At 47.7% G+C, this 27,626-nt stretch overlaps 1 protein-coding gene across 1 annotated transcript in view; it reads left to right on the top strand.

Annotated features, from left to right (window-relative positions):
• Wwc1 (WW and C2 domain containing 1) overlaps window positions 1-27,626 on the top strand; it is a 150,020-nt gene that overhangs the window by 74,810 nt on the left and 47,584 nt on the right. Inside the window, exons 3-8 of the mRNA XM_032914249.1 lie at window positions 1,801-2,004; window positions 16,249-16,325; window positions 17,364-17,443; window positions 23,343-23,472; window positions 25,544-25,690; window positions 26,840-26,913. Of these exons, the coding sequence (XP_032770140.1) occupies window positions 1,801-2,004; window positions 16,249-16,325; window positions 17,364-17,443; window positions 23,343-23,472; window positions 25,544-25,690; window positions 26,840-26,913 (712 nt within the window). The remainder of the gene's footprint in view (window positions 1-1,800; window positions 2,005-16,248; window positions 16,326-17,363; window positions 17,444-23,342; window positions 23,473-25,543; window positions 25,691-26,839; window positions 26,914-27,626) is intronic.

Here is a 27,626-nt window from a genome sequence, read left to right as displayed (position 1 = left end):
AGATGTTCAGCCGTTTTTTGTTTTGTTTTTTTTTTTAAACAGTGGCCCTTCATGTTGTCACACTGTCAGAAATACTGTGTTGCTAACTTTGTGAAAAGCAGGTGTGTGGTGTGTATCAGAAACAGGAGGGATGGGTGTGGTGGCACGGGCCTGTGATCCCAACACAAGGGGTAGGAGAGACGATGCAAAGTTCCGGAGGGTAGCAGTTGTATGCACACTGAGAATGTGTGTATAGGTTGAGATCTGGAGCTTAAGATGGAGTGAAGTGGTTCTCTATGATGTCTACAATAAACTAAGAGATGATCGAGGTGGCTGCCTTTCTGTGGGAGATATGTGAGGAAGAAAGGTGAGGGAATGATGGTTTGGGTTATACACTTTGTAGTATGGTTAGCTGTCCAACTCCTTCATAACTTTATACATATGGACAACATGTGTAACTTTAGTAAGAACAAGAACTGAAAGAAATAGCCAGGATGATCTTGAAGTGCCTATCCAGGTAGGGCACTATCTACTGTGAGGGACAGCCATGGTAGCTGGAAGGCTGGGCTGTAGGAGGGCCATTTACAGAATGACTAGTTAAGAATCCGCAGCATTTAACCTGACTTCAATCAGGCACCTGAGAACCTGGTTCCCGGAAGGATAGACCTCAAGAGCGGCTGGTACAATTGCTTTCCATATGGAAATGTGGTAGAGGAGGGAACTCTTTACCTCACACCATATGGGCCGAGACCCTAAACATAAAAGCTACAATTATAAAACACCTAAAAGAAAACACAGGCAAAAAAAACTGAGCCTGGTATGATAGCATAATATATCTCATCTCAGCACTAGATACTATACTTCATCTTAGCTAAAATTCGGAGGTGTGAGAGGTCCAGCATTAGAGAAGATAGAGTGGGCGACCTCTTGAGACCAGAAACTCAAGAACGATTGTGGGGTGGTGGGGAGGCAGGGTGGGGGTTAGGGTTAGGTTAGGGGGTGGAGAAAAACTGAAGTTAGGAGAAAATCTGAAACATTTTGAAACACACACACACATATTTGGACAATATACAAAAAGCACTAACCATAAAATATAGTAAATCTAGCTTCCTCAAACTAAAGCCTCTCTTTTTTCCCCCCAAAAGATGCCTTTTTCAAAAGAAACTGACAGTACAATAAAGGAGAAAATATTTGCATAGCACCTAGCATTCCGAGTATATAAAGGACTCTTATACTAAGAAGCTCAAATATATGCTTACCATTTATCATGCTTTTGTACAAATGTATGGCCACCTGAATTTTAAAAAAAATATTTTTATGAAAAATTAGTATAGGGGGAATTATTGGTCAAGGGTATTAATACTTTATGCCTCTGTTCCTAATATGTATTATTATACTATTCTATTTTATATTGCTAACAGAGTACAGGATGCCTGTTCGTGGTTTTTGAAACTGATGAGTGATTGTCTTTTCCTTTTACACTGAGCCATAGCAGATGGCCTTAAACTTCTATTATGCCCTTAGCCTATTCCTTCTTTTGCTTGTTCTCAGATAGAACTCGGTGTTCAGTTTGAAAACTGATCTTGAATTATTTTTTTGGTCGTGTGACAAATCCGGATGGAATTGCTTTGCCATGTAGTGATTTTAACCCATTTATATTTATTGGCTACGATATGTACCTATCAATATAAAGAAACCCATCAATATAAAATGATGAGTTTCTGTCCATCACACTTTTGGTGTCCAGTGGTGGGTTCTATAGCCCACCAACACAATAGGTACTTGTATGGGCCTGACATATTGCTCTGGGTTCTGTTTCAGAAACCACTCAGATCGAGGATCCGAGGGTGCAATGGCGGCGGGAACAGGAGCACATGCTGAAGGATTACCTGGTGGTGGCCCAGGAGGCTCTGAGTGCACAAAAGGAGATCTACCAGGTGAAGCAGCAGCGCCTGGAGCTGGCGCAGCAGGAGTATCAGCAGTTGCATGCCGTCTGGGAGCATAAGCTGGGCTCCCAGGTTAGCTGTGAGTACCTTCCATTGCTGGCATCCCTGACTAGTACAGCAGGGACTATCCACACTGAGTACTGTCAATAGCTTCTGTACTTAAATCTGTCCCTTAACCCTCTCCATTCCTCTTACAAGACTACATATCTCTAATGTTCCTCCTGGTACCTTTTCTCTCTCTCTCTCTCTCTCTCTCTCTCTTCTCTCTCTCTCTTGTTATTTTTTTTTTCTTTTTGTCCTCTGGATGTGGGGCATCCATAGGCATGCTTTATGTATGTGCTGGATGCTTTGGCACCCAGGCATAAATGGGAGGCCAGCAGGACTGGGTATCCTGCTCTCTCACTCATCTTGCTATTGAGACAGGGTCTCCAACTGGAGTCAGGCTGGTAGCCAGCAAGCCCCAGTGGTCTTTCTTCCTCTTCTTTACTGTCTCCCCCCAATTGCTATAGTTATGGGCACACACAGCCGTGCTCAGCTTTTTCCACAAATGCTGAGCGTTTGAACCCAGGTCCTTATCAGTGCACAGCAAGTGCTCTTACCTGCTGAGCCCCCCCCCAACCCCCCAGCATCCCACTGCTTTCTGTGTCGAGCATCAACTTGCCCGCCATTTTTACCTTGTTTCGTTCCATGTCACTTGTGATCATTTTTTGGAAAGTTAAGCAGATTCCATATCGCTTCATTTAAAGCTCACCCACCGCTGTGAGAGATGGGAAGCAGCAGGGGGAGTTTAATGAGGACAAAGGTTTTGCTTTGGGGACCCCCCCAAAAAAGTCATAGCAATGGATAGTTAATAATGATGGATGTGACACCTTTACAACACCGGGAATATACTTCTTAAAAAAGATTTCTTTATTTTAATTAAACATATGAGTACACTGTAGCTGTCCTCAGACACACCAGAAGAGGGCATCGGATTCCATCACAGATGGTTGTGAGCCACCAGGTGGTTGCTGGGATTTGAACTCAGGACCTGTGGAAGAGCTGAGCCATCTCTCCAACCCGGGAGTATACTTTTATTATTCTCTTTTTCTTTATTCTTCTCTCACACAATACTCCTGAGCGCAGCCTCCTCTCCTTCCCCTCCCCCACTCACCCAGACCTACCCTCTCCACCAGACCCTCTGCTCTTCCGTTTCCCTTCAGAAAAGAGCAGGTCTCCAGTGACATCGCCTGAACGTGGCAAAACACAATGTAATAAGATTGGCACAAACCTTTATACGAAGGCTGGATGAGGCAAGCCAATAGGAGGGGGAAAAGGTCCCACGAGCAGGCCAAAGAGTTACTGACACCTATGCTCCCACTGCTAGGCGTCCCACAAAACCCAAGCTAAACAGCCATAGAACATGAGAGTGCCTAGTGCAGACCCACGCAGGCTCAGTGATTGTACTTCAGTCTCCGTGAGCCCTTATGAGCCCTGCTTAGTTCATTCCGTGGTTGGGTTCTCCCAATATCTCTGACCCTTCAGGTTCCTACAATCCTTTCTCTCCCTCTTCTGTGGGGTTCCCCGAGCTCTGCCTCGCGTTTACTGCGGTTCTCTGCACCAGCTGACCGAGAAGCCTCTCTCTGATGGCTGGGCTAGGCAACGATGTATGAGTACAACAGAATATCATTGGAATCATTGCACTGACTTTTTGTCAGTTGTGTTTGCTTCTACCTGGGTCTCTGAGCTATCCAGCTTCCGGGTTCTGGCCATTCAGGCAATGTCAGCCATGGGCTTCCTCTCATGACTTGGACCTCAAGTTACACCAGTCATTGGCTGGCCACGGCCCTAAGCTCTGAGCCACCATTGCCCCAGCACATCCTGCAAGCAGGACAGGTTGTGGCTTGAAGGTTTCTTGACTGAGTTGGTACCCCAGTTCCAGCACTGGGAACCTAACCTGGTTACAAAAGAAGGCTGGTTCAGGTTCTAGATCCTCCATTACCGGGAGACCTCGCCAGGGTCAACCTCACGGTTCCAAGAAGTTTCTACTGCATTAGGGTTCCATATTGCCCCCAAATGCACACCTCTCCCACTGGTTTCTCCCCATAGTCTCTCCTTCTGCCCCTCCCCGACCTGATCCCTCCTGTTCCCATCCTCATCTGTCCCCAGTCCACCCACAAAATCTATTTCTCCTTCCCAGAGAGATTCGTGCATCCCCCTAAAGCCCTCCTTACTATTTAGCTTCTCTGACTGTTGTTTATCCTTTACTTAGCAGCTCCTAACCATGTAAGTGAGTAGATATCGTGTGTGTCTTTCTGGGTCTAGGTTACCTCACTCAGGATGATCTTTGCTAGTTCTATCCATTTGCCTGCAGACTTCAGGACGTCATTGTTTTTAACAGCTGAGTTAAATGTACCATTGTGTCAATGTAACACATTTCCTTTATCTAGTCTTCCGTTAAGGGAACACCTAAGTTGTTTCCAGCTTCCGACGATCATGAATAAAGCTGCTATAAACATGGTCACATAAGTGTCCTTTCAGTAGGATGGGTCATCTTTTGGGTACATGCCCAAAAGTTGGGTCTTGGGGAAGATCGATTCCCAATTTTCTGAGGAACTACCATACTGATTTTCATTAGTGGCTGTGCAAGTTTGCACTCCCACCAGGAGTGTACTTAATGTTGTGAACAGAGTGCTTTAAAATATTTAAAATGGTAACCTTGTGTGTGGGTGTGGTTTTGTTTTTGTTGTTGCTGTTTTAAGGTTTCCATGTTGCTTTTTAAACTTTTTGTTTTTGTGTGTACGAGTGTTTAGCTTATATGTGTACCTGAGGAGGTCAGAAGAGAGCGCTTAACTAGTAAGCCACCTTTCTAACCCCTGTTTTTTGTTTTGGAGACAGGGTCTCATAATGTAGCCCAGGTTGCCCTTTAACTCTCAGAGATCCACCTCACTCCTCACTTCCTCCCACACTGGGCTTAAAGACATGTACCATGATGGCCAGCCCTTTGTACATTTTAAAATGTGTGTGTACATTTTATCTTGTGTGTTTTATATATGTATGTAGACATGCATTACATTCTCTCTCTCTCTCTCTCTCTCTCTCTCTCTCTCTCTCTCTCTCTCTCTCTCTCACACACACACACACACACACACACACACACACACACACACACACACACAAACAATATGCCAGAGGCCACCTTACAAAGCTTGGCTCTCTCTATCCTGAGAGTGTCCTTTGACTTGCTGGGTAGCCAAGGGTAGCCTTGAGCTCCTCGTCCTCCTGCTTCTACCTCTTAAGAATGCAGGGATTCTAGCTGTGTGCCATTTCTATACCTGCATCTGCCTCCTAATTGCTGGGATTATAGACATGTGACTTCACATCTGATATGCCACTACTTTTTATGAACCAAATCTTCCCTATGTTTATGGAGTGTTTATTACATGCCTGGAACCTTCCTGCAATCTCGATATGTGCTACAATCCTCATAGTGCTTCTGTTCAATTCAAGTATTAATTAAGGTACTATTAACCATCTTAAGAGATAAGGAAAGTAAGGCTCAGGATCAGTAATCCGCCCACACTGTTACAGCTGGTAATTGACAGTTATAACATGCAAACCCATCTGTCACCTCTGCCACTTTGAGTCTAGGTCAGGCATGGGGATAGGCATGTGACCATGGTGTCCATGCATCTGTGGACCCTTGTGATACCCTTGATTTGGGAGGATCATTTAGCTAGCAGGCTGGGGCTAGCTGTGATGGACCAGCCACTGTCCTAGTCTTGCCCCCGCTGAGACATTCAGGAGCTCCCCCACCGGATCTCAGCTATCTGGAGGTCCTATGACATGCTAGGCGGCTCCTCGCATGGAGTCTGACTTAGTTAATGAGATCTGCTGTAATACCACACCACAGCCTAGATAGCTTCCAACACGATGTTCCTCCACAGTTATAGAGGCTGGACATCAGAGCTGAAGGAAGTGCTGGCACGAATGGGCTCCCACGAGAGCTCTCTTGGTTTACACATGGCAGCCTTCTTGCTGTGACATCACACCATATGGCGGAGAGAGACTGCAGGCTTTCTGGTTTCTTTCCTTACAGTAGCCCAAGTCTCAGGACCTCACTTAAGCCTGCTTACCTTCCAAAGGCCCGGCCTCCATCATTTTGGAGGTTAGGATTTTATATAGAAAGTTGGGGGCTCAGTGCACATTAATATCATTGCCTCTGTCCTGAAATGGAAGTACTGTTTGTGATGGTTTGTATATGCTTGGCCCGGGGAGCAGCACTATTAAGAGGTGTGGCCCTGTTGGAGTAGGTGTGTCACTGTTGCCTGGGCTTTAAGACCCTCGTCCTAGCTGCCTAGAAGCCAGTCTTTTCCTAGCAGCCTTCAGATGATGATGTAGAACTCTGCTCCTCCTGCACCATGCCTCCCTGGATGCCGCCATGTTCCCGCCTTGATGATAATAGACTGAACCTCTGAACCTGTAAGCCAGCCCCAATTAAATGTTGTCCTTATAAGACTTGCCTTGGTCATGGTGTCTGTTCACAGCAGTAATCCCCTAACGAAGACGCTATTGTTGCCAGTGAAACTCTTACTTGAACAGGTGACACTGATGTTTTTCCTTTCTCTAAAGCTCCATAGTTTGAAAACGGGCAAATGGACCCTTTTTTGTGCTGACGCTTATATGGTGCAGAGTAACAGCCCACAAATTATTTACTAATTTTAGGCTGTGAACTGTCCCTTTTCAGGAGATATTTTTCAGCTTCTATCTGCTGGGTGGAACTGACATCACCAGTAAATAGCCAGTTGGCATCACAAGCCCTTTGAGATGGGTACTTCATAGAGTGTCCTGCACAATAATATTCCATCTGAATCTTTCTACCTGTGAACACAGCCAGATGTATCCATAATGTAGACTAGTGTGCAAGATAACTGGTCTAAACTTTAAAAGGTCAAAGAAGCCACTTGGGGTGGGCAAGAAGGCATGGAAAAACTATGATGCCAAGCTTAGTGCTGTAACGGTTGATGACATATTGATGCATTGAATATGGTGTGCGTTTTCAGCTATCGCTAGTGCTTCTAGACATTATTATTTGTTGAATTTTGGGGGAAGGGGATTGGGAGGCTGTGGAGGTGAGAGGTCCTGGGGGTCAAACCTAGGTCCGTGTGTATCCTCGACACACTCTACAGCCCTAGCCTGCTTGAAGAATTACTGTGAACTGAGAGTACCACTAACCAGGCAGACGGATGAGCGAACAATCTTGGGAAAGGTAAAAGCTGGCGGATCTGGTCACGATTGGGGGGAGCATGCCTGTGAGCCCAGCTACTGCAGAGGATAAACCATGGGGATTACATGTCGGAGGCTAGTCTGGGTTACAGAATGATTCTTTTTCCTTTTATTTGGGGGCTCAGTACTCATTTTTAAAGGGGGAGTAGGTATCTATAGAACTCAAGGATACAATGCTTGTCTACCTCATGCAAGCCCTGTGTTCTGTCCCCAACACCACAAAATGAACAAAACCCTGGGTGATCTAGGTAAAGGATGTATCAATATTCGTCACATCCTTCTTGGATTTGGGGATAGAAACTTGCTAAAATTAAAGGTCTTGCGAGAAACACCGTGTGGTGAGGGCAGCCGTGGAATGCAGTTTCTCAGAAGGCCTGGGTGCACACATCTGTTGCCATAGCACCGACCTTGGAGAGCATACCCACCACACTCAGACTCTTCATGTCTAATTGTGAGAATGTTAATAACGCCTGTTTAGCTACAGTGCCATTGACCTTCAGAGCAGACACTGAGGGGGTCCTGCATGTGGAAGGAATGTTCAGCACTCTTCCTGCCTCTGTTCACTTGGTACCAGCAGGACCCCTTCCTTGCAAGTTGTAACAAGCAAAATACATTTCCAGACATCCCGGTGTCCCATAGAAGGCCAAATTGGCTCTATTTGAAAGCCACTGGTCTAGGGAAAGTACCTGGTACAGTTTCCTTAGAAACATGTTAACAGCTAAGTAAATATCCCCATCAACGCATAACTCCAGGGTTAAAATGGGACTTAATCTCAAAGTCCCAAGCTAGATCGAGAGGATTTACAGTTTATTTTTTTATATGCACGTGTGTACAGATACACATGTGCCATGGTGCAGCTATGAATGAAGGCCAGTCAGACTTGACAGCAAGAGTCTATCTGCCAAGCCATTGTATCTGCCCACAATATAAAAAATTAATATTTTTTATATCAATCAATTAATTTTATATCAATCAATTAATTTGTTTGTGTGTATGTGCCCATGAAAGTGTGTGCATGCACGTGGGTGGTGTGTGTGAATACCTGGGTGTATGCAGAAGAGGATCTCAGGTACCTCAGAGCTGCAATTACAGACATTTGTGGGATGTCTAGCTTATTATGTACATGCCGAGATGTAATTTACCTATGTTTAAGGGCATGCTCTCACCATGTGGCTCTGGCTGGCCTTGAACTCTCTATGTAGACCTGACTGGTCCCTAACTCACAGAGATGTACCTGCTTCTGCCTCCGAAGTACAGCGGTTAGAGGCCTGTGCCACCGTACCTGATCCCATATAATATTTATCAGGGGCAGCACTGGAGACAGACTGCCTGGCTTCAAGTGCATGATACGCAGTCTGCCAGCTCTATAACCTCATAACTTCTTGTTCTTCTCTTATGTGTACAAAACTGATCTAATAACAGTGTATTCTGGGGCACTTTATGGGATTTTAACCACTCAGTTGTCCATTCATCAGTAAAGTTATATTATTATTTATTGCTACTGTGAAGGAATTTGACACATTCATTTGTCAAATTGGGTCAAAATGGTCCCCGGCACAAAGAAGACAAACTGAGCTTCCCTAATCTATAAAACCAAAATTTAAAATGTTCCAAAATCTACTTAGGTGTCACTGTAATACCACACGAGAGATGTCACATCACGGACTTGGCGTCACTCACAAAGGTCCTTAAAGTATTGTCAAAGCTACTTTCAAGCCAGATGCAATGGCACGTATCTTTAATACCAGCCCTTAGGCAGAGGCAGGCAGATCTCTGTGAGTTCAAGGCCAGCCTGGTCTGTATAGTAAGCTCCAGGTCAACCTAGGTTACTGAGTGAGACCCTGCTTCAAAATAAGTCAACAAATAAAGTAACCTTCTGCTCATATAAGCATGAATAAATTTCCTATATTTTTGCTTTGGGTCCTGTCCCCGAGATAACTCATTATGTAAATGCAAGCATTTCAAAATGCAAAACTTCTGAAACCTGAAACCGATCCAGCACCACACATTTCAAACGGGAATGCTGTGCCTTTAAATACACGGCCAAAGACAGGAAGCAAGGGATGTGGTTCTTCAGATCATCAGTACGACTTCCAGATTTCCCAAAAAAGACTGAGCCCGCCTCGGAGGCCACCCCCATGGGGTCGTATCAGGCAACTAGACTGGAGATCCAGACGAGCCAGGGATCGTCAACTCCCCAGCCCAGCAATCCCAGTTAAAGGATACCTCCAGAGTCTCATCTTGATCTTCGTTTAGGTTTTATAAGTCTTCTTGGACATCAGACTGGCGAGGCCACACGCCTCAGATGGCCTGCGGGGGCTTGTGAAGATTTCGTCATTTGGCCTTGACTGCTGTGAGTACCTGTCACAGGTGGGGCCATACCTTGGGATAGACGTCATCGTCAACTCGCTGGTGTCATCTTCAGCCCTGTTGGGAAGCAGAAAGAAGCATGTATTGTGCACCTACTGTATGCTTAGAAAGCAATAATCAAGGTCCTCCACTTACACTCTCCATCAAGGCAGTGTTGTTACTATTCTATGGGCAAGGAAACTGAGACCCCAGAAGGGCAAGTGACCTTCTCCTGAGTCCCATCACTGCAGGACTGCAGGCGCTTTGATACCACCCAGGCAGGTCCGATCTTCAAATCTTTATCCACTTCATTTAAGGCAAGTTCACAAGTCACGTGTCAATATTCCCGGCCTCCATCTGGGTCCTCCCAGCCTGAAACAGGTGAAGACTTGGAAGATCTGATTCTTTGAGGCCTTGCTCATTCCCCTCTCCACACTTTGATTTCCCAACTGAGAAAAGAATCACCAGGATGCCATAGTTAGAATACCAGCAGGAGGGCTGAGGTGGCTCAGTCCGTAAAAGTGCCACCTGACTTGCCCACCTATCTGAGTGTGCTAGCCAGTTTTACGTCAACTCGACACAGCTGGAGTCATCGGGGAGGAGGGAACCCCACTTGAGAAAATGTCGCTGTAAGATCAGACTATTATCAAGTTTATAGGACATCTTCTTAGTGAGTGATTAGTGCCACCCCTGGGCTGGTGGGTCTTGGTGCTGTAAGAAAACAGGCTGAGCTCCTCCATTGAGGAGTAAGCCAGTAAGGATCACCGCAGTTCCTGCCTCCAGGTTCCTGCTTTGAGCTCCCGTCCTGATGTCCCCAGAGGATGGGCTATAAGTTGTAAGAGAAAATAAACCCTTTCCTCCCCGAGTTGCTCAGTCAGGTAGGTTTTGTTTTGTTTTGTTTTGTTTTGTTTAAGTGCAACCATAAGTGTACAAACCAGATAATCCCCTACCTGGACAGCCTCACAGGAGGGAAAATGAACAGGAAATGGGGAAGCTTACAGCTCTGTTGCTATGTAAAGCGTATAACCCTGCACAGCAGCAGCCTGCACTGGAAACAGGTGCAAAGGGAAGAGAGTCTTGAAAGATTGCTGGAGACAGGTTGTCCCATATTGGTACAAACAGGTGATTACCCATCTCTTACCTGGCAAATGACTGAAGGTATGTACTGGAGTCCCAGGACTGGAAGTTAGAGGATTCCAGGCAAGCTCAAAGCCAGAACATAGCATGCTAAAATGTAATTATTATTTGAACATAAACACAGGCTTTGGAGAACTCAACCCTCATGTCTGGTGCCCAAAATGGTGGCAGGCTATCCCCAACAGGCTGGATGGGACTCTTGGAGTCCTGGCCAGAAGAGAGATATGAAGAGAAAAAATTTGAAAGACACAGATATTGGGGATTCCTGAGTGAGACAGCCACAAAATCATGGGCCTCGAAGAGTGTAGTCGAGCAGATTAGCTCCCGCTCGTTAGCACATGCAGCCGCTGAGACTCCGGATGTCCTTGTAGCAGAAGAAATAGAGACTGACCACACATGAAGGAGAGGCTCGGGGGGGGGGGGGTGGGAAGTAGGCATGAGAAGCTGATCTCAGCGGAGGCTCCGGAGCCATGAGGCAAGGCTAGGGAGCCGTGTTCCAAATCAAGGAGACTTCCAAGATTCACATGATGTTTTAGAAATCAAAACATGAGAGATAACAGCTACATCGGAAGATGGGAACATACAACTGAGGAACTCTAGGAAGCAGAGCCAAAATACAGTGAGATTGGCAACGGGAGGGAAAACAGTGCTAGTGCCGAAAGCCTATTCCAGATCAAAATGTATCCCGTAGCACCGAGCAAACACAGAAAGAAGCCTCCATGAAATAACTCAGCGGAATTCCCCAGAACCAGAGGAGGGTTTGCACACCGAAAAGCTTTACCAAGTGCCCAATGCAGTGTGTGAAAGTCAACACACACACATCTACCGTTTGGAAATTTGGAAACCCGGGAACAAGGAAACCTCCTACAGACATCCGGAGGGAAGATCGGGTCACACAGAAGTGATCGGGACTTGAGTTGGGCCACACTTCTTGCCAGCCACACTGGAGAACTAGACAGGCGCAATGCTTTTACCTTCAGGGAAGTCAATTCTGACCTAAAAACCCCCGCAACTGCAAAAGTATCTTTAAGTATAGAGTAGAGAAGGTATTTCGAGACATGTGGGATTTCAAAACTTCTGCTTCCTTCCTTCCTGTCTCCTTTCCCAGGAAGCCACTAGAAGTGAAGTTCTATCAACATAGCGGGGTAGTACAGAAGGAGAGACCGGAATACAGCAGAGAGGAGAAGCCATAAAGCCAGAGACCCTGGTGCTGGCTATGCTTACCCGGCTCCCAGGTCATGTGGAAGCTAAACACTTACTGACAGAAGTCATGTGCTTGCCTCCAAGAGAGGGTATTCAGATAATGCAGAATGTGGGGTTGAATTCGTGATGTATTTGTAGACACTGAGCTAATGTGAAAATGACAATTATTATTATCTCTGGGAGAGCTGAGCAAAAATGGATGAAACAGGACAAGTAAATGAAACCCTCTGACTGGCTCTGCCCTGAATCATTTGCAGAGCAAGAGTGCAGATGCCGAAGGCAGCTTTAACCAAAAATGTGATGTGTTGGGATATGTGCCGGTGAGAAAGGGGCAAGCGTGTGGTATGGGCTGGGAAAAGAAGAGAAACTAAAGTTATCATCCCTTGGGGGAGGGGGACGAGTGCATAATGCCCAAAACCAGAGCAGACCGAGACGTACCACTGCACAGGTTATTGGGACATAGAGGGGGATAGACAAAACTCTAGCCCAAAGGGTGGGGCTGAGCAGTGGGATGCTTGTCTAGCGTGTGTGTGTGTGAGAGAGAGAGACAGAGACAGAGACAGAAATGGTTCCATTCTGGGGGGTATGAGTTACAGAGATAGGAACTATAAAATGTTCTCTCTCTTTTCTTTTAATAATAAACCTTACCCTGGGCTGGTGTCTTCGTCAGGGTTTCTATTCCTGCACAAACATCAGGACCAAGAAGCAATTTGGGGAGGAAAGGGATTATTCAGCTTACACTTCCACATTGCTGTTCATCACCCAAGAAAGTCAGGACTGGAACTCAAGCAGGTCAGGAAGCAGGAGCTGATGCAGAGGCCATGGAGGGATGTTACTTACTGGCTTGCTTCCCCTGGCTTGCTCAGCTTGCTCTCTTATAGAACCCAGACTACCAGCCCAGGGATAGCACCACCCACAATGGGCAGGGTCCTCCCACCTTGATCACTAGTTGAGGAAATGCCTTACAGCTGGGTCTCATGAAGGTATTTCAACAACTGAGGCTCCTTTTCTGTGATAACGCCAGCTTGTGTCAAGTTGACACACAAAACCAGCCAGTACAGTTGGTTTCTTAAACTCCACTCATATATACCTTTTCTAAAATTATTAAGATCGATGATTAATCTAATTCAAAATAATTACTAATTAAAATAATAATTACAATAAATAAGGAAGATCAAACAAGACAGTTTTTAACGTCCTGTTGGGATAGGAAGTTCTTTCCGTGGAGAAGGCAGCGAAGGGGCATACAGAGTATCAGGAAGCCAGCTCTCCGTGTCCTGACCTCTGATCACTTGACTGTGTTGCTTTGTGAAAACCTGTTCAACTGTATACATGTACCATATAGTGTGTGTGTGTGTTTATTAACTTAAAAAACTGCATTGTGCTATATATATGCACGCGCGCGTGCACCCCACATCTCCCTGAACTCTCAGTCTCCTGAGTGCTGGGATTATAGATGTTTTACCATACCTTGGAGGTCTCTGAGAGAGAGAGAGAGAGAGAGAGAGAGAGAGAGAGAGAGAGAGAGAGAGAGAGAGAGAGAATATTCACCAGGCTGTACTCCACTTCAACAGCTTTGTGTATAAATTGTGCATTTCATAAGAATTCTCCAACGAGTAAGAATTCCAGTCTTTGACAGTACCGTTGGTAGGAATATGTTCTCTTTTGGCTTCCTTTGCTTCCAGAATTTCTGAGGAATGCTAATGCATTTCACAAGGACTTACCACCCCCAGCATCACCTTCCCCCCAGCCCGGGGGTCAGGAACTGCCACTTCTGACAGGTCTTCAGACTGTTTCTGTCTCCTTAATAATGTCTCTCCCATAGTGTAGCGCTGTCCCGGTACCCCAGCTTCCTGGTCAGTGGGGGTTGGGAGGACGTGATGCTTAGAACAGGCAGCCCCTCCGATGACCCTTCTGCATATATCTCCATCTTATTTCCACACTGACAGCTCCTCTATGCTCTTCAGCCTGTTCTTACCATCCGACACAGATAACAGATGGCGCGAACCACTTTAAAATGCTGGGAAGTTACCTCTTTGGAGGATATGCGTAAGCCAAATTCTAGCTCGGTATCCAGCCATGTCCCTCCCAGAGACCCCCCCCGAACACACACACACACACCAAGCCCACAGAAGAACAGAGGAATGGAAGGCAAGAGGTGATGACCCCCCCTGAGCACCAAAGGCCGGGCAGCCCTCCCCAGCCCTGCTTGTCTCTTGTGGTAGCATCTAGACCCCATCGCCGTGGTCACCACCGTGAGCTTTGCTGAACCGCTCTGCTGCCTACTGGCACCTCTCCCATGCTATACGGAGTAGTTTCTCTCATTTCCCAAACTTTAACTCTCCAAGTATGTGATTCAAAGCCCCACTAAAGTATTTTGGCGAAATCCGAACACCAGCTTCTCAATTCGTTGCTGCCAGACGCTGAGAATTAACCAGAAAGCCTGGTCTCCACTTGCTCTGGTTCTTACCGCGGCATTCAGACCACCAAGAGTGGGGGGGGGGGTGTGAACTAGCCCCGTCCAGTGTGACTCAGGACACTCCAGGAATAACTTCCCTACTGAGAAAAACCGTTCAACAGTGGGCAAGAGTGTTTATTAAGGACTTGATGATTCTCCTATCCAGACATGTTTCCCTGTTACCACGCCTCGGACATGCAGAGCCAGGTTGGCAGTGACTCTGGTTTGGTTAGGGAGCTTATGGTCTGTGGTAATTTCCCACTGTCTCCTCCTCTTCCTCGAAGTACCTCACACTGTGTGTTCCCTTTCATAAACCACAAAAGGACAGATACTTGTAGGAGGCAGTGAGGAAAAAGGGTTTGGTGACACAGGGTTTCTCTGTGCAGCCTTGGCTGTCCTGGAACTTGCTCTGTAGAGCAGGCTGGCTTCGAACTCACAGGGGTTCTTCTGCCTGTTTCCGTCTCCCAAGTGCTGGGATTAAAGGTATGTGCCGGGATTAAAGGTATGTGCCACCCCTGCCTGGCAGGTGGTGAAATTTTAGATGCTAAACTGAAGCTAGCATGAGGAGATTACTTAGGACGAAGATGTTCTAAGGTATAATTATAGGCTTGTTGTTTTCCTCTCAAATGTACGTTAATATAAAAATTTAGCTTTTTAGCATCTTTATTAGAAAAGTGGGTACTGGGGGCTGGAGAGATGGCTCAGCGATTAAGAGCACTGACTGCCCTTCCAGAGGTCCTGAGTTCAATTCCCAGCAACCACATGATGGCTCACAACCATCTGTAATGGGATTCGATGTCCTCTTCTGGTGTGTCTGTAGACAGTGTACTCACATACATAAAATGATAAATAAATCTTTTTTTAAAAAGTGGGTATTTATGTTAGAAAATATGACAAAGACAAAAAAAATACAAAGGTGGGAATTAGTTTCATTTATCATCCCGCCCTCCGGACAGCAGTGCTAACCAAGGGTCTCGCACTTGCCAAGCAAGTAGCTTTTTATGTCTTCTTAGCGACGTAGCTGTAGATCAGTTCATCAGCGGCACGTTTGATCGTTACACTCTCCTGTACGCCTCTTTGTCAGCTGCGTTTCACGGACCAGTGGGTCTCATTTCACTATGTAGCTTCCTTTCTACATCGTGGTTTTAAATTGTGTAAGTTATGTTTGTAAGTGAGACGGAACCACGGTAAAGAAGCCACCAAGATGGCCGCTCCCTGAGTTGTCAGTAAGGCTTTTATTTTATTTTTTTATTTTTATTTTTATTTATCATAGATAAGAGAGGGAGGGAGAACATCCAGAAGCATCTGTTAGAGTTCAGAGCAGAAAAGGCAGCAGACTAGACATGCCCGGGGCTGTCTGCTAGGGAACCGAGAATAGCAAGGGGAGAGGAGAACCTTGTAAAACAGCTCCGGTCTGAAACAGCCCGGGGACTAGCATAGTGCGCTCGTGAGAACCCGGGTGGCTAGCATGTGCTTTGAGATGCATAGCAAGTTCATGTGAATACGAAGGAAGAGTCTGGAGGCTGGCAGTAGCTTGGCACACAACATAGGTCAGGTCTTCAGTGAGTCAGGTGCCTCCTCAGCCAGAGGAAGGGGAGATAGGGAAGCGGCTCTAACCCTTTCACAGGTTTCCGAGGAATGCTAAAACTATCCAGTAGCAGTCCTGTCGTCCAGTGTGAGCCGAGCCAAGGCAATCATTTCTGCACCTACGTACTAACCTTTGGAGTTTGAGACCTAACGATATCACTTCATTTCCTGTGGGCTGTATTTATTAAATAAACCCCCTTTGTGGGACATCTAAGTTGTTCACGTTTTTTTTTTTCAGTCCTTCCTCTCCAGGTTTATTTAGATGGTTGGAAGTCAACCTTGCTGCGTTTCCTCAGCTGAAATTCTCTTCTTTCTTCCTTGCAGTGGTCTCGGGATCCTCCTCCAGCTCAAAGTATGACCCTGAGATCCTGAAAGCTGAAATTGCCACCGCAAAGTCCCGGGTAGGGATCTTGACAGCGTCCTCACTGACCACTAACTGGCTATCCCTCCAGGCCACTGCAGCCAGAGCTCAGGGGGGCCCCTGGGACAACAGGAATGGTGGTGGTGGCTGTCTCAATAGTGGTGCTAGCAGTTGCCATGACAGGCATTCGCCTCGTACCAGGCATAGGGCTGGGTGCTTCGTCTCACCACCTCCCGTCACCCCCTGGAAGTAGCTACTGCCGTTCTCTTTTGCGCTTTAAAGAAAGCGGAGATCAAGAACCTCACCCGAGGACACAAGAGTCCTCCTCAGAAGTTTTAGTTTTGTGGCCTCTTATTCCTTCTAGTTGATGCCCACTCTGTATCCTCTTAATTCTTGATGACTTTAGGGGATACGTATTGTTATCCACCTCACTGAGATGGAAACTAGGGTGCCGAGGTTAAGTGGCTTGTTCAGACTAGATATTTTGAACACTAGGTCTTTCGGCTCTAGTATACCCTGCACCCATACTAGAACGCGAGCGCCCCACCCCCTCACCCCATGTTTCTAGATGTCAGGTGTTTTTGGAAAGAACTGTACATCAAGGCTCAGTGTATGAAGTCTCTCAGATCTCAATCAGAAGCCCTCATTGAAAGTTTGCCAGCATTCCACAGGCCAAACTCGGTCTGCAAGTGGGCTTTGGCGCTTGGCCATGTCTTGCCCCTCAGGTTGCCTCTCACCTCCATGCAAAGAGCTCTCACGTCTATCACTAGCTTTAAGTTGAGTGTGACCCAAGTGTCCTCCCCTTATCACAATGGGTAAGGAGGGGACATGATGCGGAAGAGATCCCATAGCTAAGAGGTGAGAAGGCCTGACTCTCCCAGGCAGCTGATGGTTACTTCCTATTTCCCTGGTGTAGAGACTGGCTAGCAGGACTTTCTCGGGGACACTGGCTGGGTAAAGGGAGGGTGCTGTGACTTACTGTGCCCAACAGATATGGGCAGCTCCAGAGACTCCTGGGTTCCCTACAGCCCCAATCCCATGTTTGACCCCTTCCTCTGTGTGGTCCTCTGCCTTCCAGGTGAACAAGCTGAAGAGAGAGATGGTCCACCTACAGCACGAGCTACAGTTCAAGGAGCGTGGCTTTCAGACCCTGAAGAAGTAAGTCTGCCCCCGCCACGGAGAGCGTGGGGCAGTGTCCACCCCAGGACGCCTACCTGCTCTCTCTGCCCCTCCCTTCTCAAGATGCGTCTCTCTCACCATTCTATTTAAATTTTTTCCCCACTGGCATTTACCAAAGAAGCCATCACCCAAGGGCGGAGGTAAACGGAGCTATTTCAAACCACGGAGCTCTTTCCTCAGTTCTAGAAGCAAGTGTTAATCATTTCTGTGCTCGCTCAGTTCTGCTAATTGACTGCTAGACTGTCAGACACAGACAAAGCAAACCCGTTAGTCCCACGGCCCCCTAAAGTAAGCTGCTACTTTACCCACCAAGGAAATAGCAGTCCCTCTTAGCAGTGAACACACTCTTAGAGAATTATGCACCCAACTGTATGCACAGTCCCCTGTGGGTGGCAGAAAGAGTTTACACGCTGAGTAGACGGATGTCATTTTCATTTATAGAAGTGGGCTTACCGCTAAGTCAGGAATACGGCTGTTTATTTCCTGTACACTGTATTAATTGACGTGATGTTGATTATGGCCATGAAGAGTTGTAAAGCCTTTGCTGTGGGCCAGGAAACACCTTCAAGTGATCCTGCATGAGGGTGTCCATCTGATCTTTGTGGTAATTCCAAAGGAATGTTTGTTTTGTTTTTACTATAACCCCATTGTATAGACGAGGAAACTTGAGTCGTATACAAATTACTCAGTAAAATATCAGCCTATAATTGTGGCTTTTATATCTTTTTAATATTTATATATGCACACAAAAAATGTCTTATATGTGTGCGATTTGTATATGCATTCACGTGAATCATATCTTTAAACCAGAGACTAACTTCATTCAGGCCAGGGGCTGTACCTTATGTTCCTTGGTAATTTTCAGTGAACACCAGAGACAATTCAGGGCAATAGTGTGAACGCAGACGTTCCTATCTTTGACCTTTTAAAACCCTAAAGACAGCCCTCCCCGTCCCTCCCTTTTCCTCCAAGTTTGATAGCTGGCCAGACGAGACTCCTTTGCAGCCTGGTTGCCCACAGACCCTCACTAGAAGGAGCAGACTTCCAGTCTAGGGTGGAAGAAGATACCTGCTCTAACACATACCCTGGCAGAGAAGGTTAGGAATGTATCTTCCCGAGGCAGCGGGCCAGGGTTCAAACCCCAGTACCTGGGACCTTGGAAAATAACCAACCCTTCCGAGTTTTGATGGCATCATCTGAAATGTCTGTGGTTGTCAGAACTGAGCTAGAAAACCCCTGTCTAGGATGTAACAGAGCCTGGCACAAATCAAGAGCTCAGGGAGGAGGATGGGAGAGGCTCTCTAGTTGTCTTTTTAGTCCCAGGAAGCAACTCTATGACCCTAACCCAAGCTTGCTGCTGGCTACACAGCTCCGATGTAACAGCTGCCTCGTTTCATTCTCTTTGTCTCATCGAGAGTAGTTTGTGCTGTGCCCCATGTTGTTGAGGAAGGCACTGACAGTGTTGAAAACTATATGCAGGAGGTCACCCCACCAGCATGGTCAGAACCAGGACCAGAACCCAAGAACATTTGGGACTTTCTGTATGCACTCAAGGGGGCACAGTAAAGAAACTGCCAGCTTGACCTTTGTGAATAAGAGGGGGGGAAATATCCAGCAGCATCTGCAAGAGTTGAGAGCAGAGAGGAGGGAAAGCAGAGTGGACACGGTGAGGGGTAGAAGCAGGAGAGAGAACAATTGAGATAGTGAGTTTGCAAGAAGCAGAGATTAAGACACGGCGGGAGAGCATGAGGACAGTTGGGGGTGGGGGATGGGTGGGTGGGTGGATGAATGGGTGTGGTGGGTGTGGTGGGTAGATGGATGGATGATGGATGGATGGATGATGGATGGATAAATGGGTAGCTGGGTAGGTGGATGGGTGGGTGGACAGATGGACGGACAGAGTGTAAGAGATAGTGAGAGAGGATAACTAGAGCTAGAGAGGGTGGGTGGACAAATCACGTGGATTGTAAGGAGTAGGAGCTGCTGTGGGGAAGGAAGGACCTGACGTGGAACAGACACTTGTGGTCCTGAGGGAGCCTGGAGGCCAGCATGAGCTTTGATGTGCTGATGGACCCCCAAGTAGCCATAGGTCCCTTCTGCCTGAAGTAAGGGAAATGACTCCTTTCGGCAGACGGGAGCTGGTTTCACACATTCCTAAGGGATGCTGGCTTTATCACCAGCTTGAGCAATCATTTCTAATAGATTGACCCTCCCGAGGCCGAATATTCATTTTTATTATTTATTTACCTGTTGTTTTGATGCTGCAGGGAGAACCCAGGGGCTCCACACATGCTCGGTATGCGTTCTAGCCATTGAGAGCCGTCTAGCCCTTGTCTTGTTACAGTTTTTGGTTTTGGGGGGGGGAGGTTGTGCCCAAGAATTGACCCCCACTAGTACTAAGCACTGTCTGTCATTCACAATCTACACCTCCAGTTCAGAACTGTTAGACTACTATCATTATTGTGGTGCTTGGAGAGTTATTGGATTTTTGAAATTCACATCTGGGTCCCTCTCTGGACACTACCCTAGATTAACCTCTCCCCAGACCCAAAAAGCATAAGGCCCCTTAATGCCCCCTTGGTGTTATTGCTTCGGATCAGGGTCTGGGGAGAGATGACTCGGAGCCTGGGAGCGGTGAACCTCATTCTTCAGGAGCGATCTAGGGAGTTTCCAGCGTCACCATCACACAGTTAGAGACTGACACGCAGTTCTTCTGCTGTCTGAGAGCAGATGTGTCTGCCTCCACGATGGCTGTGACACCAACCAAGAGTTGTTGAGTACCTGTGTCTAAGAATCCGTGAGCCCGATTCAGACTTAGCAACAAGAGGTTTTTGTTTTGCTTTGTCTAGTTTTAAAAACAAAGAAAAGGAAACCGGAGGGACGGCTCAGTGGTTAAGAGGGCTGACTGCTCTTCCGGAGGGCCCAGGTTCAATTCCCAGCCACCCACATGGTGGCTCGCAGTTGTCTGTAACTCTGGTTCTAGGGTTACAGACACCCTCACACAGAAGACATACATGCAGGCAGAAATAGCAATGCACATAAAATAAAAATAAATAATTTTTAAAAAGGAAAAGAAAAACGGAAAGAGAAAGGTTGATGGAGACCAAAGGAAATTCTCAAAGACAAAGAAAGAAAAATCAAAACCAGAGCATTGGTTTTGGGTCTGCAGCTCGGCCCCTTGTGAGCAGGCAAAAATTAAGGACTTAGGCTATCACTTTGGAGGGGGAAAGGACATAGCAGGGTCTTTTCTTTGTACATTCCACAAAGCCCTTTTGCCAGAGTTGTGTGGACAAGATAGGAAGAACTAGCTACCCGTCGGAGGCTGTGGATGCTGGACATCTAAGTCCCCAAAGGCCTGAGAGAAAGGACTGCTGCATAGTTTGGAAATCCTAAAACATATTTCCCCAACACACAGAGACACACACACACAGAGACACACACACACACAGAGACACACACACACACAGAGATACACACATACACACACACACAGACACACAGACACACATACACACACACAGACACACATACACACAGAGACACACACACATACACACACACACATACACACACACAGAGACACACACACATACACACACAGAGAGACACACACACATACACACACACAAACATACACACATAGACACACACACACACACACACACACACACACAACTTTTCTTTCCCTCCACCCAAAAGGATTCTTTCACTGAGCGGATAATGGCGACCCTTTGTTCTCTCAGGCCCCTTCTTACTCCAGTTCTATCCCAAGTGTTCTCAGAGCCACTCTCTGCAGCCAAATTCCGGAGCTTGGGTTGCTAAGGGCCTGGAAAAATCAGGTAAAGCTCTTTGCAGCCCGGCACACAGACTGCTCTGTCCGTCCTTCTGGGAATGCAGAGCCATCCTTGCCCTGTTTGCAGAGGAGAACTCTCCCCAGCCTTCAGACCTGTTGAAGCATAATGCTCTCCCCTGCACCTAGCACCCCTGACTGTGTGGGCAGGGCCGCTTCCCACCCTGCCCACACTCTGGGGATGTTTCTCTGGAGTATCACCCTGGGGACGTGTCTCTGGAATATCACCCACAGAGGTTTGTGGAGCGATGCTCCTTAGGTGAACTTTTTCAGACTAAATCTGAGACAGATCTTAGCCAACCTGGCAGGCTTGCCCAGGCCCCGGTCCTCGAAAGGAATAGACAAAGCTATTTTTAGTGCGAAGACACAATTGGGGCTTTGTTTTCCCCAGCCATGGAAGCTGAAGGAACTGCAAGGGGGCAGCTGTGTGGGGACCCCTCCCTGTTGCCCTCTCTCCTGCTCCAAGCCATGAGGAAACCTGCTCCCCGTTCTTGCTTTCCTCCTTTCCAAGTAACTTCCCACTCACGCTATTTTTAGCCTGGGACGCTTTGGCTGTAGCAGGAAGCCTGTTAGGATTTCTCATCCCGTTATAATGGGTTTGTGGTGTTCCCTTGACCGTTCAACTTCCCTTTCTCCACCCTCCACCGAAGCCTCAGGCCAGCCTTTGATGAAGAATGAAGCAGTTAAGTATCTGCTCTCAGAACCTTCTCCACCGTCTCGTCCTCTGCAGACCCCCACTCCTCAGCCATCTCTGCTTTCTTAAGTCGTAGCTCAGGGGCAGGGCACTTGCCGCCCACGCGGACGGCCTTGGATTTGATCTCAGCACTTTGGCAAGCGGAGGGGGAATACACTCAGCTCTTTCCTTTATACAACCTTCACTTTCGTCAAAACAATCCTACACACGGGGCCCAGATACACCAATAATCTCCAAGCTGAGGGTGTTTAATTCCTCACATTTGTGCACCACTTCCTAGCTCTCCTTAGGATTTAAGTTCTTTATTCTATTTGACGCTGAGAACAGCCCTGAACATGGCCGGGCAGACGCCATAATCTGGGCTTCTTTAGAACACGGAGGTGTGTGGTTGGGAGGTGCGTCCAATGCTGTGCTGCAGACTGGTGTGACAGCTGGGGACCCGCGTGACAGCCGGGAGTCTCTTTATCCTCACCTTTCATTGTCCTTCGTTGTGTCCTGTAATTCAGCGTGTTTATTACTGGCAGGGTTCTCAGGTGGCGAGTTGGCTCGGGAGGTAAAAACCGCTTGCCCTGTAAGATACCACCTGAGCCCAACCCCCAGGACCCCATGCAGAAATGAAGAGGACAGATCTAAGTCCACAAAGTCACAAAACACAGTGGCTTTCCACCAACGGTGATGTTGGACCATGTATTTGGACAATTTATGGGGGAAAAATTTTTTTTTGAGACTATGTAGCCTTGCTTGACATGGAACTCACAGAGATCTGCCTGCCTCCGCCTCCCAAGTGTTGGGGTTTAAAGGTGTGGCCTATGTCATCTGGCAGGAAGCGGTCACAACGCAAGCCTGGGGTATTATTAGGATTTTGTGAATCAGTGTCTGGGACCCCTGCTAGTATGTGATGTATATAGGACAGGGGACAGACACACCATCTCCTGACCCTCTCCGTCATGTTCAGCTCTGTTCTCCAGGGTACCGCAGTTAAACCAAGGATCTACCTCAGAACGTCTTAAGTTAGCAACGCAACAAAACAAAGTTTTTCAGCTCTTGGGCACATGTTAAAGGAACCCCTTCCCTAACCTCGGGGATACAGGAGGGAATAAAAGAAGATTATTTTCAGTAAAAGCTCATACTTAGAGGAGCCCAACTCCAAGAACCATGTTGCCTCTGCATTCTGTAGCCACGCACATTTGCAGTCTGAGGAGAACCTTCTGTGTCTTCTCCGCCAAGTAGGGCCTGGAGAAGGCCGTGCAGGATGGAGAGAGGAGTCTAGAAAGCACCCGCACTTTTTTCTCCCTGGCCTCTCATGTCTGACTCTCCTGCTTCCTGTCCCCTAGAATTGACGAGAGGATGTCCGACGCTCAGGGTGGCTACAAACTGGACGAAGCCCAGGCTGTGCTGAGGGAAACCAAAGCCATCAAGAAAGCCATCACCTGCGGAGAAAAGGAGAAACAAGACCTGATCAAGGTGATGTGGACCCCCAGGGATGCGGGCCCCTGGGACCCTGGGTATAAGCACTTCACACTGGCTATTTTCACAACCCACACAAGGTACTGAGCTTTCAGTACCCAATGGATTTCCTTCATCCAAACTTGTTTTTTCGAGCATTAACATGATATTCTATACCTGTCTCTGTGTGGTGGACACAGACATAACACGGGTGCATCCAAAATGTCAAGGTACACGTGAAACATCAATTTTTTTGTGCCCAGACTTTGGCCCCATCCCTGAGATGATTCGTTATACAACTCCAGTAGTCTGAAATGAAAAGAGTCATAGGCATTTTGAATTTTAACCGTACGACGGTCACTTTACAGGAGTGTCAATTACAGGCGCACCACAATGTGACACTCAGGAGCAGCTCTGCTCCACTGCGTCAAACAAGTTCTCCGAGGAATCGTTTGATCATCCTCAGTGTGCCGACGAGGAGCTGGCAGTGACGTGGGTGCTCTGAACCTCTCGTCACAAGCAGAACTACCCGTTGCTGTCCACGAGCACCCTGTTCTTGGGTCACAATCCTGTTGCGCACCAAAGTTCTACTCGCCCTCCACCGGCTTTTTTTTTTTTTTTTTTTTTTTTTTTTGGTTCTTTTTTCGAGCTGGGGATCGAACCCAAGGCCTTGTGCTTCCTAGGCAAGCGCTGAACCACTGAGCTAAATCCCCAACCCCCCTCTACCGGGTTTCTTTGTAAACGAGAGAGGCTCGGAAGCACTGGGTGACTCACTTGAGGGCGTTCAGTCCCTACCAGTGGCAAAGCTAGAACAGAAGCTTTGCCCAGTTGTGCAACCAAAGCCAGCTCCCTACCACCAGCCCTCACCACCCATCTTGTTTTTGATGGACCAACAACAGAGCCGTTTAACCTGAACATCGGGATGTCCGCTAGTCTGTCCCCTCTGTTCGCCGAGCTGGGAACTGAATCACGGAGCTCAGTCTACAACACAGTGATGGGGGCTAAGGGCTTTGCATGCGGGGCTCGGATTCTGGCCATTCTGTCGATAAGAACAATCTGGCTCAGATAGCATCAGTCAGACCCTGAGGCATGTGGTTCACAAGCCCAGTGCCTCGGCCCTGAATGTAATCCCCACTCAGAAGGCACCTAGCCCTGAAGACACCTTCCCATCACTCCACTGACACCGGGAGTACAAAGACTGAGAATCGCCGTGGCTAGCTTTGGAAGGAAACGTCGGCAAACAGCAGGACTGTGGTCTAAGAACAGGGCGCTCATGGATAGCAAAGAGGAGCTCTGCTTGTGACTAGAGGTTCAGAGCACAGCGACCCACTGTCACTCACCAGCCTCTCGTCGGCACACTGGGGATGATCAAACGATTCCTTGGAGAACTTGTTAGGTGCAGTACAATTGCGGTGGATCCGGAAGGACACGTCACACGTGATGTCTTATAATTGATTACACCTGTAATTGACACACCTATAAAGTAATGATCTTGTTAGGGTTACTCTTGCTCCCCGAGAGGCCATTACCAACGGCAGGTTGATGAGGAAAGGGTTTCTTTCGTTTACCCTTTCACTTCTAGTCCACCATTGGAGGAATGTGGGGGCAGGAACCCGGAGGCTGGAGCTAATGCAGGGGCCATGGAGGAGTGCTGCTTACTGGCTTGCTCCTCGTGGCTTGCTCAGCCTGCTTTCTTTTTTTATTATTCATTCACTCACTCACTCACTTTACATCTAGATTGATGCCCCCCTCCCTTCTCTCCTCCCAGTTCCACCCTTTTCCCTGCTTGCCCAGGGGTGATACATTCCAAAATGGACTGAGCTCTCCCCTATCAATCACCAATTAAGAAAATGCCCTCCCTGCTTGCCTTCTGGAGCTGTTTTCCCAATTGAGATTTCCCTCTTCTTGGATGACTCCAGCTTGTGCCAAGTTGAGCACTGACTGCCGATCCAGAGGATCAATTCCCAGCACTCACATGGTGGCTTACAACCATCTATGTCCCCAGTCCCAGGGGATCCGGTGTCCTTTCCTGGACCCCTGAGGGCACTGACAATGCAAGACAACACTTACTGTTCTTCCTACACTGCAGAGTCTCGCCATGCTGAAGGACGGCTTCCGGACGGACAGAGGGTCGCACTCCGACCTGTGGTCCAGCAGCAGCTCTCTGGAGAGTTCGAGCTTCCCGGTGCCAAAGCAGTTCCTGGATGTGAGCTCGCAGACAGACATCTCTGGGAGTGTGAGTAGGCAGCGGCCGCATCTGGGAGGCCGCTCTAGGAGGATGGCCGCCTATTCTCTCCATCACCCGAGGAGCTGCCTGGGGCTGCTAACTTGGCTCCGTGGAGCTCAGCTGGCCCCAGAAGACGTGAAGTAATGGTCTGAGGAAAGGCCAGAGTTGGGGATCCCACAGTTTAAATACCGTCTGGCCAAGAGCTGCTGCCTGTAGGCCCTGCACACAATACGTTTTTAACGCGTGAAGCGTCTTCCTCTCGTTTCTTCCGTACTGTTTTTGTAGCTCCGTTCTGGTTTTCTTTGACCAGCTGGAGAGCAGAGTGTATTCCTCTCATTGTTCCTCTACACAATGCTTGCAGCTTTCAGACAGCTGCTGCCTCTTGGGGCCAAGGTTCAGCCTGGTAGTGAAAACTCCACCAGCCATGAAAGCGGCCAAGTAGAACCAGGCCACAGTACATGTGATCTTCAGAGAGCCTTTGCTCTCCTGGAGCCTAGAGCACTGGGTGAATCTGCCTTCCAGCTCCCTGTTGGCTAAATGCTGCCTGCCCCTTCTGTAGCTATTCTCCCTCTAGTAAGGGGACGCTCCGTTCCAAGTGTGATCCCATGAAGTTTCTTGTTTCTGACAGGCAGCTGCAGAAGCAGGCTGTTCCCCCTTTCCTTGTCCCAGCCATTCACCCAGTCCCAAACCCCTTGAGAGCCAGACTAGGTATGCTTTTTACATTCTACGATTGTCCTCCTGTTACCCAGGGCTTCCATTCTCGCTATAGTCTCCATGAACTGTTAGTCGAGCCTCTGCCTGGTATGCCCAGGTTGGGTGTTGTGTATTCTCTCCTACTGTTACCTCAACCTGCAGGCCTCTGTGTGTCTGTTACCTGCATTGGCCTCTTTCCGTTGTTAGATTACGGTACTGTGGACCTTTGTCTTCTCTCCCCGAAGTACTGACGTATATGAGTTTGAGACTGTTCCTAAGGGAAGAAGAGTATTTTGTCTAACCCTCTTCCCCACGGTCTCCACAGCCAGCCCAGTGACTGGGGACTCTTCTTGGCTCTGCCCAAATACCCTGTCAAGTCTCCCATGAGCTATTGAAACCCGATCAGCATTTGGCCTCGCTGCTGGAACTGTGTGATTCCTGTCTCTCTTCTTGTCTGCCCTCTAGTTCAGCACCAGCAGCAGCAACCAGTTGGCCGAGAAGGTCCGATTGCGCCTTCGGTATGAAGAGGCAAAGAGAAGGTAACGCACGCACAGCTGGATCTGTGGGAAGACTAATTGTAACCCCCATGGAGGAGGTCCCTGTGAACATGCCTCTGGGGTTTGGGGGATGGTGCTGTTTTGATTTGGTTTCGTTTTGTGTTTTTGGTTTTTCGAGACAGGGTTTCTCTTTGTAGCCATGTCCTAGAACTAGCTCTGTGGACCAGGCTAGCCTCACAGAGATCCACCTGCCTCTGCTTCCCCAATACCGGGCTCAAAGGTGTGCACCGCCACTGCACTGATACAGATAGATGGTATCATCTTAATATGGTCATCCTCCCGAATTCAAAGAGGAAATTACTAACCCAAGACACTCTATCTAGTAGAACAGCCGAACTGTTTGAACCTAGGTCTGTTTAATCGCAAAGCCTAGTAATTTTTCTATTCACCTGCCTTGGTTTCTGTAGTCAGCGCTGTCTGATGTTCTCAGAATCAGTTTGATTTGAAGAAGCACTAAGTTTGCTTGATTTGGCTCAGCGACAAGCTAAAGAAGACTGTGGATAATTCTCACTTCACCCAGGAAGTGTTATTTGCCATAGTCTATTGTCATTGTTTTTTTTTTTTTCTTTCTTTTTGGAGCTGGGGACCGAACCCAGGGCCTTGCGCTTGCTAGGCAAGCGCTCTACCACTGAGCTAAATCCCCAACCCTCTATTGTCATTGTTATACTGGGGATTGAACCCAGGGCTGTGAACAT

This window comes from Rattus rattus, chromosome 9 (assembly GCF_011064425.1).
Source record: "Rattus rattus isolate New Zealand chromosome 9, Rrattus_CSIRO_v1, whole genome shotgun sequence".
Taxonomy (NCBI): domain Eukaryota; kingdom Metazoa; phylum Chordata; class Mammalia; order Rodentia; family Muridae; genus Rattus; species Rattus rattus.
The sequence above is the reverse complement of the archived record's forward strand: the minus strand, read 5'-3'. Positions and strand labels throughout refer to the sequence as shown.